The following is a 13,405-nucleotide window of genomic DNA, read 5'->3' on the forward strand; positions in this document are numbered from 1 at the left end:
GTGAAAGGCATTTCAATATTCTTGCAAATGTAAAACGGAAACATCTGTGATTTACGCAACTAATCACTCATAGTGGAAAGAAATCTGTTTAACGAGAGGTAAACTTCTCACTAATCCAAATTGAGACCTTGGTTTCTGTATATTAACTCCTGTAAAGTCCATGGAGACTGAGTTCATAAATCTTACATGGAAAGGCACATTAAATCATATACTAGAGTATCATTAGGTGAAAAAACATGGTCAGGTATGGTTGGGCACGGAGCTGATCTCCTCTCCTCTCTCGACTTAAAATCCAGCACTTTTCTAAGCATTTAGGAACTTACATACAAGGAATGTGCCTTATTTTTATTAGGATGGACAACCTAACTTTCTGGAACTGGGCAGTCAGCATACCATTAAGTATCCGAAGCTCTTCAGAGTCTGTACCGTTTGTCTGACATGACACTATCACAAGCATCACAATCTTGCTTATTGTCAAGTGATAAAGTTGACGAATAGTCTTTTCTACCAGGGTCTTCTGAAAACGCAATGTCACACCCTCAAAATCATTTGAGTGGCTCTTAAAAGAGCCGTTGGGTTCTATGAAAACTGGCTGTTGCAGAAATTTTACTTCTTGGTTGTTGCTTTCCTAGGATTAGTCTTCTGCTGGGTCAGTTTAGAATTCCCAGCCTTGGGCTTCCCTGCTCTGGTCTTCGCTGGACTTTGCCGTTGTTGTTTGCCCTTGGCGCCTTTAACTTTTCTGTCACTCGTACCTGCTTTCTCTGCCATTGTTATCCTCGGCGTCTTTGCTCTTTTTTTGGTCTTAGCTTTCTGCGGAGATTTGGACTCTCCGGCCAAGACCTGCTTCTTCGTCTTGGTAGAAGCAGGCTTCTTGACCTTTCCCTGGGTGGGCTCAGCAGCAACCTTCTTGCTGAGCTTGAAAGAGCCGGAAGCACCGGTACCCCTGGTCTGCACCAGAATTCCTTTGCTAACCAGTCTCTTGAGACCCAGCTTGATGCGGCTGTTGTTCTTCTCCACGTCATAGCCCACGGCTGCTAGCGCCTTTTTCAGCGCTACCACAGATATGCCAGCTCTCTCTTGAGAAATGGAAAGGGCCTCGATGATCAACTTGGACAATGAGGCGTTTGTGGTCTTGCGACTTTCACCTGTCAAACCAACCGGCTTCTTGCCCCTTTTTTGGGGGGGAGGTTTCTCCATGGACGGTAGAACCCGGTCCGCTAGAGCGACGGGCACCATCTCAGACATTGCATTAGAGTAGAGCAATTTGTACTACCTAGCAAATAGCATAAACTACTGCACCGGCCTCAGGGCCTTATATAGGGCAGGGCGCGCTGTGATTGGTGCGTCGCTCAGGCACCGCCCCCGCCCCTTGGGGAAGGAGCATTTGTGCTTGTTTCACTCCCAAAAGTTGAATGCCTTGAATACCCTCTGCACGGAATCGCCCAGGTTCCACTGCCGAATAAACCGTAGAGATACAGATTTCAGATGCCTTTTTGCCTTTTAATGAAAAATGACCCTGCGTGCCAAAACTGTTCAATAAAGCCCTCGATTTCCAACAAAATTCAAAGGGAAGCACAAAACTTCCTCTTTTCCGTGTAAATATAAAAGTAATTTTTAACGAATGACTTATCTCATGTCTTCTAAGTGGTCTTCCAAATGGTTGGCTTTCAGTTGGTGGAGAAAATAAATTATTCACGCCCTGATTTTTATTGAAAATTATTTATGTATATGAGGGAAGTAACACAGATATCTTAGATGTCTCACTGCAGAGTTGGAAGATGCTTTCAGAATTGTCAAAAAACTTCAGGATAACACCTTATTTGGGCAAACAATCTAATAAACAATGATCTACAGGCATGTGGATTGCTTGTGACTAAAACCACTTCTCAGTCCCTAAGGCTTGATAGCAGACCCTCAAGCATGGAGTAAATTACCTGGATTTCACACATGATATCTGCTTGGCCAAAACCAGGTCCCCATTGTGGAGGGCATCTTGAACTGAGTTTTGCTTCTGGTTTCATTAGTTCAAACGTTACCCCTATACCCACACCCACCCCCTTCACACTCCACCCTCAGAAAGAATATGTAAGGAAACAGATACAATCCCTGCACTTAATTAACTATAAAATATGAGGCAGGAACCCTGGTCTGAAGAGCTCAGTGGAAACGACAGACCCAGATCTCTAACAGGACTGGTCTGGCAGGTGTCCTGCAGAGCTGTCGGAAAGGAGTTATTGGAATAATGTCTAGGATGTTTCTCTGGGCTTGTTGTAGGACTCACCTTTCTCAGAGGTGCATAAGAGTTTCAAGGCCTGGCCTTCCAGGAGGATGTTGAGGGAACGGTGTAATATGACCACAGTCCAGGGTTCAGCAAAGGAAAATCCCATAAGGACCATCTTGCAAAGATCCGCAAATGCCTGCATGAGAAATTTGGTAACATTCTACAGACTGGGCAACCACTGGAGGCTTTTAAGAAGAGAGTTTGTGTATTTTTTATAGTAGTTGTCTTCTTGTATGGTTGTTGTAGTTGCCTTGATTTTCGATTTTTCACATAAACAATTATTATTGTGGAGAGCCTAATGTCAGAGGTTAGTAGTCTGTTGTAATAGTCTCAGAAGAAAGACAAGAGCTTCATTTGAAGAGATAGTGTGGGAAAAGAGAGAGTCTACATTTGAAATACTTCTGAAGAGGAAATGAGATGATGAGACTTTCAAACTTCTGATTGCAAAGTGAGGTAGAAAAGTCTTTTTCACTCTGTCTCACATACATGCTCACATGTGCACTTATACACACATTTGAAACGTAAATTCTGAAAACAATACTACCTTAAGTGCATTCTGATATATTTTCATCTAGTTTATTTTATTTTTTAAAATTGCTGGTTGCAAATCATGAGATTGATTTCACAGCCTACTAATACATTGTGACCCTCAGTTTGAAAATTCTTTTCTCCTTAGAGAGATTACGGGTGCATCTTACCAAGGGCTCTGTTTTAACGTGTATTTGGTTTCTCTGAACCTCGGTGATCCCTGAGCGGTTGTACCATTAAACGTCAGTGGCTTAGGGTCGGGTATGACTGGATTGATCCTTATATTTACAGGTTGACAGAACATATCACTCATGGCTGTAAAAGTAACAGAGAATTGGATAGTTTTCTAAAATTCTTAGATTCCATAATTTAAGATCCAGAGAAAAAAACATGATTCATATTTTGCATTATAATTCTAAAAGATACCATAAAAACAAACTCACACACATATACACCATATATATGTGCCAGTCATTGTCCCAAGTATTTTCCCCTCAAAAAATAAAAAATAAAAAAATGTAGGAAATCATTTTATAGATGAGGAAACTGAGTCACAGAAAAGTCACACAACTTGCCCAAAGTCTTAGAGCTAGTGAGCAGGAAGGCTGGGATTTGATTTCAAGAAGTCTGGCTTCAAAAGTCTCTCCTTCTCCCATCTCACTCTTAGTCTGCTCAGGGAACTCAAAGAAAATACTCTAGAGTGCATGGCTTAAACAATAGAAATTTATTTCCTCAAAGCTCTGGAGGCTAGAAATCCAAGGTCAGCGTGCCAGCATGGTCAGGTTCTGGTGAGACCTCTTTTCCTACCCTATAGACGGCTGCCTTCTTGCTGTGTCCTTACATGGCCTTTCATGAGTGCATGCACACCAGGAGAGTGATAGCTCTCTCTTTCACTTCTTATAAGGCCACGAATCCTATTGGATTAGGGCCCCACCTCTATGACCTCTGTAGCCTAAATTACCTCCTAAAAGCCCTGTCTCCAAATATAGTCACATTGGGGGTTAGGGCTTCAGCATATGAATTTTGGAGGAGGGGTGGGCATAAATCAATCCATAGCAGATACTTTTCTCATGGAATAATTAGGAGGCTTATTAGAGACAACCTAGATAAAAGTAGTTTTAGTTACACATAGCCAAACATGGTTCATTATTCCAACACAGTCCTGGGCAAAGGAGGCACCTGATAAATATTCCCATTTTTGGTCTTAACCTAAGATCCTACTTACTCTTTACAGAGTGCTTTCCCATGGAACTATTGCAATTCTGTTCATTGTTTTGCAACAGTTTATTTCTTATGGGATCATGGCTAATAAAAATATGGGGAAAAAGCTACCTTCACTCATAATGAGGGAAATTACATTTCAATATTTTTTTTTGTCATTCTGATTAAGTGTTTTAAAAATATTCTCAGTAAATATGACTGCTGTAAAATAGGAATTATTGTATTATGTTGGTATTATAAGTTGGCATGGTCCTTCTGAATGGCAATTTGATGAATGTATATGTTAAGAGCCTTAAAAAATGGTTTTACCATGTGATTTAGTATTTCTACTTCTAGAAGTCTGTCCCAAGGAAATAATCAAATATTTAAACAAAGATTTATGTAAAAAGAAGTGTGATCTGTGTGATTTATAATGCATAAAAATGGAACTCCTTCTAAATAGCCAGTAACAGAGGACTAATTAATAAGTAATAATACATCTATAAAAAATGTGCGTTTCTAGGCATGTTACCTAGAAAATTAGCTGTATGTGTATATGTAGCATGATACCTAAATTTGCTTTATATATGATATATATTTATTAGAGATGGATCTCATATATATGTTCATATTCATATATACATATAGAAAAGATACTAAGATTTATTTTAATTTTCTTTGTTATATATTTCTCTTCTTACAAATTTCTGCAATTATCATTGAATATTTTTATACTCAAAATAAATGTTTTAGCCAAGTTCTTATTGATCCTTCCGTGATTGTTAAAAATACCTCTTTTTATCTTCTTCTAGTATCATTTTCATTGACTTATTTGTGAGATGCAACAGTGTCCAGCAGTGACCAGTGGTGGGAAAATACATTTCTAAAGCCCATTTGCTCCTCCTGTAAAAAGAGAGATTGATTAATTAATTCACTTCTATAATTCATCAAATATCTGATATTGTACTTGACTCTGAGAACAGTAATAATGGCGATGGCTAATGTTCTTTGGTGTTTGTTCTGTGCCAGGCAGTGCTCTAAGCACTTTAGATACCAATGCATTTAATCTTGCAACAACTTTCTGAGGTATATATGATGGTCCTCCCTGCTTTGTACATGAGGAAATTAAGGCTCAGAGAGACGGAGTTTCCCAGGTGGCACAGCTGTTGGATGGTGAACCATCCTCTACAGTAAAATCACACCCTGTAGCATTTGAGTCTACGTGCACTTGTAGATAAAAGATGAGCACGATCTAGTCAGTGTCCTATAACTTACATTTGAGCTACGTCTTGAAGGGCGGGTAGGAATTTGTCAGGCGAGGACAGGGTATTAGGGCTTTTCACAAAGGAGACATAGTGACAAAGGCCAGGTGGTGGGGATTGTCTAGGGTGAGGTGCTTGGGGGTGAGCCTTGTGGAACCGCTTGTGAAGGATGAGGAAGGCCCTTGCGGGACGACAGGTTGAAGAGTTCAAGCTTGTTATTCCCACCTGAAGCAGTTTTAACAGTTCCCAGAAGCCTCCCTTCTCTCACATGCTCATCTCTCTGGGCTGCTGGATGAAATCATTCCCCACTTTCAAATAATCCAAATCAAACATCTAATGGAAATGTACCTAAATAAATGCTCTTTCCTGGGTTGTTTTAAAATGCATTTTTCCAACTCTTCTTCACAGGTAGACGGAGGCAAACCTAATTTTATGCTCTCTTGGTGTCCAAATTCAGTGCAAGGAAATATATGCAGGGTTTGCTTACTAAGGAGTCCTCTTTACTACCTGTGGGCTGACACATTAGTGGGGCGGGGACATATGGGTTTCTGTGAAAATTGGTCGCACATTTGGGTAATATGAATACTCGTAATTATAAGCCACGCTTGACACAGCTTACACTCAGGCCGTCACTCCACTTTACAGAGAGAGGCTCTTGCTACATGGTTTGTGTGTGCTTGTAAAAATGTAGTCACAGTTACATAGTTATTTAAGTTTTGAGAAAGCTCTGCCTGGAGGCAGATCCTGGTGGTAGTGGCAGGTGGGCAAGGGGGAAGCAGTCCTCTCTTTAGCAGGTGAGGGCCACAGTCTCCCACACAAACCATTGACCATCTCTGCTGGCTCATGGTGTTATCTCTGATGTTCCAGTAGTTTAACAAACTCACTGTTGCTTCAGATGTAGCAGCCTTAACACTTGCAAGTGGCACGTGTTATCTTAAACACTGTTGAAAATGTACCAAATTGAAGGACTGTGCTGGAGGGAAGCACAGCTCTTCTCACCAGCTCACGCCCAGAATGAGGGCAGTGAGGGTGGTACTAGAAATAGAGGGACAGGTACTTAAGGTAGAACCAATAGGGCTTTGATTTCTTTTCTTCATTACTGGGTCTTCCTCCAAGAGTTTTGTATGTGCTTTCCAACTAACATTTTATTGTCTGAGAATAAATTGAGTTAATAGTGTAAAGCACTCAGAACAGTACCTGGCCCATTCTAAGTGCTACACTAGTGTTAGCTACTCTTGTTATATTAAGCATTTTAATTAGTGCTAATGTGAAAATTATATCTACCACCCTCTTGATCCCCCCTTTTCCTGTTTTCCATTTTCCCTTTCCATAGCATTTATTCCTTTCTCATATTCTATATAATTACTCATAGTAATGATTGTTTGTTGTCTCTCTTCCCCAGCTGAGATGTAAGCTCCAAGAGGATAGTGACTTTGTCCTTTTCCAAGGAGACAGTCACTGAAGATGGCTGGAGGAACAAGAACCAGAAGGTGGTCCTTAGAACCAGAGGAGAAAGGGAAGAAATCCCCTCCTTAGACCATCCCAAAACTCTGTCTTCATTCCCTCTTTGGTGAAAATATCAAAGACGAGGTCCAGCATATATGGGAGGATGAAAACCAGGAAAAGCAGAGTGTGTGCAAATCTGGCTGCAGTACAGAACATGAGAGAAAGAGGCCGCAGACAGTGGGCAGGGGAAGAGTCCGTCAAACCGTGTTTCAGGTCTTTGGAGTATCCTAAAGAAAGATACAGCTCTTTCAGACCCATTCCAGACCATCCATGATGCCCCAGCTCACATGCTAGAAGGATAAAGACCCCATAGCCCCTTCCCCTCATTTCCAGCTTATTAAAATTTCCGATCATTTTAGGACAGTAAAAAATTCTGTATGGTATTATAACAATGAATATAAGTCATTATACATTTGACCAAACTCATACAATGTACAACATCAAGAATGAACCCTAAGGTCAACTATGGACTTTGGGTGATTATGCTGTGTCAATATAGGTTCATCCTTGGTTTAAAAAAAAAAAAAAAAAAAAAAGTACCATTCTGGTGAGTGATGCTGATAATTAGGGAGGCTGTGTATGTGTCGGGGCAGTGGGTATATGTGAAATCTCTGTACCTTCCTCTATATTTTGTTGTAAACCTAAAACTTCTCTTTAAAAAATAGTCTTAAAATTGTAAACCTAAAACTGCTCTAAAAAAAAAAAAAAAACATAAAAAAAGTATATAGGAAAAACAATTCCAATCCACTCAGCATTATTTATGTCTAGAATCGATGGAGCCAGGCTCAGTCTCTGATGCTTAGAGTCAGGGAGGCCAAGCGCTTTCCAAAAACTCCAAAAAGCGCTTACCCTGATGCTTGCTTGGTATCCTTGACCCACCTTTGAGGCTAGCAGCCTTTCTTCCATTCAAGATCTCAGAACTTGCATCATCTCTGTAGAATTCTTAAACACACAATCGTATTTGTTTATTTATTTCGATTTTTAAAAATATATGTATTTCAGTGCATTAAAGCCCAAATGCATGTGTTTAAAAATCTAGTGACCAGGGCTTCCCTGGTGGTGCAGGGGTTGAGAGTCTGCCTGCTGATGCAGGGGACATGGGTTCGTGGCCCGGTCTGGGAAGATCCCACATGCCGCGGAGTGGCTGGGCCCGTGAGCCATGGCCGCTGAGCCTGCGCGTTCAGAGCCTGTGCTCCGCAATGGGAGAGGCCACAACAGTGATAGTGACCAGCATCTAACACCTCAATTGTTTAAGCAAATTTAACAATAAAAGAGGCACATTTTTTAAAAGATTTCTTTCTTCTTTTTTTTTTTTTTTTGATGTGGACCATTTTTTAAAGTATTGAATTTGTTACAATATTGCTTCTGTCTCATGTTTTGGCTTTTTGGCCACGAGGCATGTGGGACCTTAGCTCCCTGACCAGGGATCGAACCAACACCCCCTGCATTGGAAGGCGAAGTCTTAACCACTGGACCACCAGGGGAGTCCCAATACAGGCACATTTTAATCTTTGATATTTTTATATCCTGTCCTACAGCTGAGTTTGGGCCAATTATAGTAAGGAAAAAAAGTGAAAAGAAAATAAAGGAAAAAAAGAAAAGAAAAGAAGGGAGGAGGGGAGGAGAGGAGAGAGAAAAGAAATGAGAACAAAGTTTCTTCCTTATTGCTTTTGAAGCCAATTCTTTTACTGTTGGAGAACTCGATCTTGTCAGAAGACAAGTTTAGAGCTATAAGTGATGAAGTCAAGGTTTTACCCCAGTATTGCCTCCTCTAAGTATATCAGCCTCCTCATAGAATGAGACAAGTCCCCTCATTTCTGTTCCTTCATCCCTTGGAGCCTGCAGCTGGGGAAATCTAATACCATGAATACCCATAGCAAGATGAAACCAGCTCTTTCCATTAATTACTATACTAATTGCTCATTGGATGATAAGGTTATGCAAGTCTTTAAATGAGCAAACCAAAGCTTCATTTTCCTTTCTCAGAACTGAGGTGGGACAATAAGAAAGTAGTTGATTCTCCAAATTTACTCACTTTTTCCTAATTTATAATAAGCCCATAGTACTTGAAGATATGTCAAGCTGATTTTCAGAGTCCAAAGAATTTAGTCAGAGCCTAGAATGTCTTGCTGGCAAGGTCAAAGGCAACTGTGTATTTGGCCCAATTAATTTTATGCTTAGTCATCCAGGATTGCACAGGGTGAAATTTTGGAAAAGCTAAATAATTTTTAATACCTTTTAAATTTAGGACTGTTGGACTGCAAAGTACTGAATTTACACACCCTTAGAAATCTGGACACTTCAAGACAAGTGATAGCTATCATTCCTTATGTACTTAGGTATACGCCTAGAGAGCTAATTAAGTACAAGTGTGGGAAAAAATAATGCATTTTCTGTCAACCTGTTGGACCAAGGTAAATGCAAAGGAATCCGTTGGCAATCTTTTTATATCACTTGTGAAATTCCTATCATTTAAGAAAGACCAGCTCCTACCGACTGAGGTCTTCAGTCACAAGCTGCCTTGTTCCCTTTAGGGTATAAAGAAGGTTATAAATGAAACTTGTCAAACATCACACAAAAACTGAGCACCTACAATGTACCAGGCACTCTTCAAAGTGTGTTCTATGCATTAAAGGTCTTTGATCATCACAAACATCTAGAAGGTAGGTGCTATTTACCATCATCCTCAAGATATAGAAGAGGCACAGAGAGATTAATGACTTGCATCAGTCTCACAGCTAATAGGTGGCAAGCTGAGAGTCAAACCGGGAGGTTTTATCTCCAGGGGCTACATTTCTGTCAACAGGGAGTAATGCTGTGCAGCCATTTTACTGGCATCCATACCATTTCTAGGACAAATATTTTATATTTGCTATTTCATTTAATCCTCACCCCATCTTCTCAAGTAGGTAATTACTATCACCCCACAGGCTCAGAGTACTAGGTTTGTCAAACAGTAACTCAAAGACATTTAGTTAATTATTAGCACACTGTTAACTTGTGTATAAGGTATGCCAAGCAGTAGATTGATTTCATCCAAGTCAAAAAAGATGACTATGAAAGAGAAAGAGGGGAGGAAATACCTTTGGACTGTCTAGGAACAGGATATCATGTTTGTACATTATTTTCAGTAGGAAAGAGTTCAGTGTGGACAATCTGTTCTTACACAGACCAAAGAGGATTAAGAAAAAAAGAAAAATAGTGATTGTCTAAAAACTCTCAAGATTGGCTGTGAAGAATATGTGACAGGCTGCCTCTGTATAATATGGTCCACTGACTCTCAGTCAGCATTTCCATCTTAGGTAGGTCATATCTTCACCATTTCTGGCATCAGAGTCTCTCAACTTCTCCACTTTGGTCAAGACTCTCATAATAGAGTAGCGGGTTTTAGTATCCTCTTTGTAACACTTAGTCATCTGCATGTTAGACAGAGGAGGAAGACAAAAATGTTATGAGGACAATCACAAATATAATAAGAAATATTTGAAATCTCTATTATCTTCAAGTACTTAATTGACATGTCTTAATTAGGAGAACAGACCTCAAAGATCACCTTGATGGATTTAAGTTAAATAAGTGTCATTTTTCCTAACCACAGTTGTAACTCTAATTTGAGCCATACTCAGAAATAAATTATGTAGTACACATTCTTTTGTTCAGGAACTTTTAGCCAAGGTATAGATAGAGGGCTAGGCTCTGAGGATTTTTAATTTTTTTCTAATACTTGGGAAAAACAAATCCAAAATCTAATCATTGGAAAAACTGATAATGGAGAAAAGGACAAAGAATAACACAACGGGAAGGAGAAGGAAAAAACTATGTATTCTAGATCTCGTCTTGATTTGTAGAACCTTAGGAGGAAGCTTCCTACTTCCAAAATTCTGGAAATCTTTTAATGTGTCACGATTGGCTTTCCAATGAGAGTGTATATCCAAGTGGTAGGATTCTAAACATGTTTATGCTGTGAAAAAAAAAAAATCCATTTGTTCTGAACTACAACATTTGTAGTTAAAAATACTGGAAATGGCCTTTTCTAGCATTGTTAAAAGTTGACACTTTGGGGAGTCTCTTTTAATACAATCTTTAATTGTATATTATGTAGAGGTGTGTCTGTTGAAGTCTTTTTTTGAAATGTAGATTGCATTTGTTGTATATATGACAGTGTAGCCTACATTAGTTTTAGATAATATCTGACACCTGAAACATGTCAAAAGGGAAGAAAAGACAAGTCACGTGGATCTTGTGGTACAATTTCAAATGATGAGAATTTATGGGAATATTTAGATGTAGGTCATATTATCATTATTATTAAGGTTAGAAGTAAAATTTTGGCACAGTAAGTTTATGTTCCTTTGGGAATTTTACTTTAAATTATTTGTATTATCTTCTCAGCAGTTAGGGGGTGATATAGAGTGATATGTTCTGATAAGAATAGTTTTATATTTTATCCATGATCTCATTTTTGATTATTTAAAACTATTACAAGTATTCCCAGGTGGCAAAAAAGATCCATATATTTCAAAACAATAACATGAAATTGATTTGTTAATGCTGTGGTTCTTGAGATATGGTTGAAACACTGTCCCACCTTTATTGTTTTTCAATTTGTACTAATTGGATATATAGCAAGATTCAATCACTTGCCAAGTCTTTGAGATAATCAACATCTTTGTAAAACTTGAACTAGTTTGTGCTTGTTGTTGGAGTTATTTTTTGTTACATGACCATGAAGTCTGGAGGTGGTTGGGCTACAGAGAGGTGAGAGATTTGGATAGTCAATTTTTATTGAGGGGTGGTTGATAAATTAATATAGTTATAAATTCAGTCTTTAATGGCAGCTCTAAAGTATTTTTACCTTGTCAGCATAAATAAGACAATACATATAAAATTGAATTTACTACATTAATGAACAGTAACAACTTTCTAATAAACAAACAGACCAAACATAGCCATTGCTTGTGTACATATTTGTGTTTCTCTGCAGCTATAGTACTTGGTAGAGTCAGAGCTGTTTGTATTAACGACAGCCCTTTAGAAAAACAGGCAACTGTGTTCCCTCATAGGCATAAGGAAACCGGGAGGCCGTCCAAAACCTGCCTTGTCCTCTGGACCCACATATACACTTTACATATCACTTCTACAAATTTAAAGTAGCAAAAACAAGCATACCTATTTCTATTCTCCTACGGCATCTATATGTTCTCTAACCTGTTAATCCATGGTCATTCTCAACTGTGTGAAAATAAAAGACTTGCATAGATCTGTTTTTAGTGATGTGTATTTTGTACCTTCCAACTTATTTAATTTACCCAATTTAATATTTATCTAAATTTTTAAAGTTATCTATAGACTTTGAACTCAGTATTTAAGCTGACACGAGTCCTTATGATTTGTAACATTATAAAAATTAATTCCGTTTTAAAAATGACATTACCTATCTACATTATCACTATTTTGTGATAATTTAGTTCAATGCATAATTTACATAATGTAAAATTTTAAATAAAGTGATGATAACTCATCTAATCAGTAGAGTTAAAGAAATTTAGTAATTTTAACTTAGTTTTTTTTAAAAGAAAATAACCCCTAAACTTGTGTAAACTAGAATACTATACTAACATTATTCTTACGTTATAACAATAATAAAGAAAAAGATGTAGAGCCAGTTTGTAAAGCAGAATTGTTAAGCCAACAAATTTATCCAAAGGGTTAACTTGATTAGAAATATGTGATTTTTAAATTTCCTATAGAATTACATGCCATGTATTAAAATATTTAAGTTGTTCAAAAATAATGGAGTTGTTCTGTTTTGTTTCTTATCTTGTAATGTGTTAACTAAGACCACTAATTAAATTCAGTTAAACGTTCTTTTCTGTCTGAGTTACAACTTAAAGAGGTAGCACATTTAAAGCATCTGGAGAATTTGATTTTGCTCTTATTTTAAATTGATGTATGTTTTTTAGTCTTTATATAAGTTATTTAAGTTTACATTATAACTTAAAATTTTCTGCTGAGGTAGATAATTTGCTCAAAATTATTTGTATTCATAAAGCAGAAAATATTCTCAATCATTGTACAAGTTAGAGGAGCTAATAGTGAAACTGGAACAAAACTTAAAGAGATTTAATTTAAAAGCAACCAGAGATTTAAGTATGTTGATCAGTTAAAGAAACAAATGTGATTAAGATCAGAGATCCCTCAGGGTACACCACTGCTGGGAATATGAGTAAATTCTCTGATATCCTTCTAAGTTTGGTAGGAAATTCTAGTTTCCAGTGCCATATCCCTAACAATGAACTCATTAAGGTTAATAAACTATTTAATGTTTGTTTTATACAGGTATTGGAAGCCCTCTCTTTTTTCTGACTCAACAGCTTTATTTATAATGACGTATTTCTTCTCTCTCCTCTCTGACCTTACTTAAAGAGCAAGAAGGGACAATTTTTTTTTGAATTATTGAATAATAAACTTTAGAGGCTTCGGCATAGCAAGAGACAGGCCAGTTGTAGGCTGGAGATGCTGTTTCCTTGTTTTCTTTCTTGTCTTAAGTCTCCTGTTAGGTCTAACGCTTTATTAAAGTTAAAAGTTTTAGGCGGCCATTATATATTCATTTATCTTTGAAGCAGGA

The 13,405-nt window shown here is 38.0% G+C and overlaps 2 protein-coding genes across 2 annotated transcripts in view; both read right to left on the reverse strand.

Moving 5' to 3' along the window:
* Positions 1 to 13,405, reverse strand: part of LOC103081210 (histone H3.1) — a 114,437-nt gene that overhangs the window by 46,409 nt on the left and 54,623 nt on the right. The window contains exon 2 of the mRNA XM_007471237.1: positions 3,677 to 3,696. Within this exon, the coding sequence (XP_007471299.1) occupies positions 3,677 to 3,696 (20 nt within the window). The remainder of the gene's footprint in view (positions 1 to 3,676; positions 3,697 to 13,405) is intronic.
* On the reverse strand, positions 607 to 1,245 carry H1-6 (H1.6 linker histone, cluster member). Its single transcript, XM_007471230.1, has one exon. The coding sequence runs from the start codon at positions 1,243 to 1,245 to the stop codon at positions 607 to 609; it is 639 nt and encodes a 212-aa protein (XP_007471292.1).

The sequence above is a fragment of the Lipotes vexillifer genome, unplaced genomic scaffold (genome assembly GCF_000442215.2).
Source record: "Lipotes vexillifer unplaced genomic scaffold, Lipotes_vexillifer_v1.1 scaffold56, whole genome shotgun sequence".
In the NCBI taxonomy this organism is placed as follows: Eukaryota; Metazoa; Chordata; class Mammalia; order Artiodactyla; family Lipotidae; genus Lipotes; species Lipotes vexillifer.

Excerpts from the sequence above, each read along its gene's own strand:
- H1-6 (XM_007471230.1), bottom strand. The coding sequence starts at position 1,245 with ATGTCTGAGATGGTGCCCGTCGCTCTAGCGGACCGGGTTCTACCGTCC.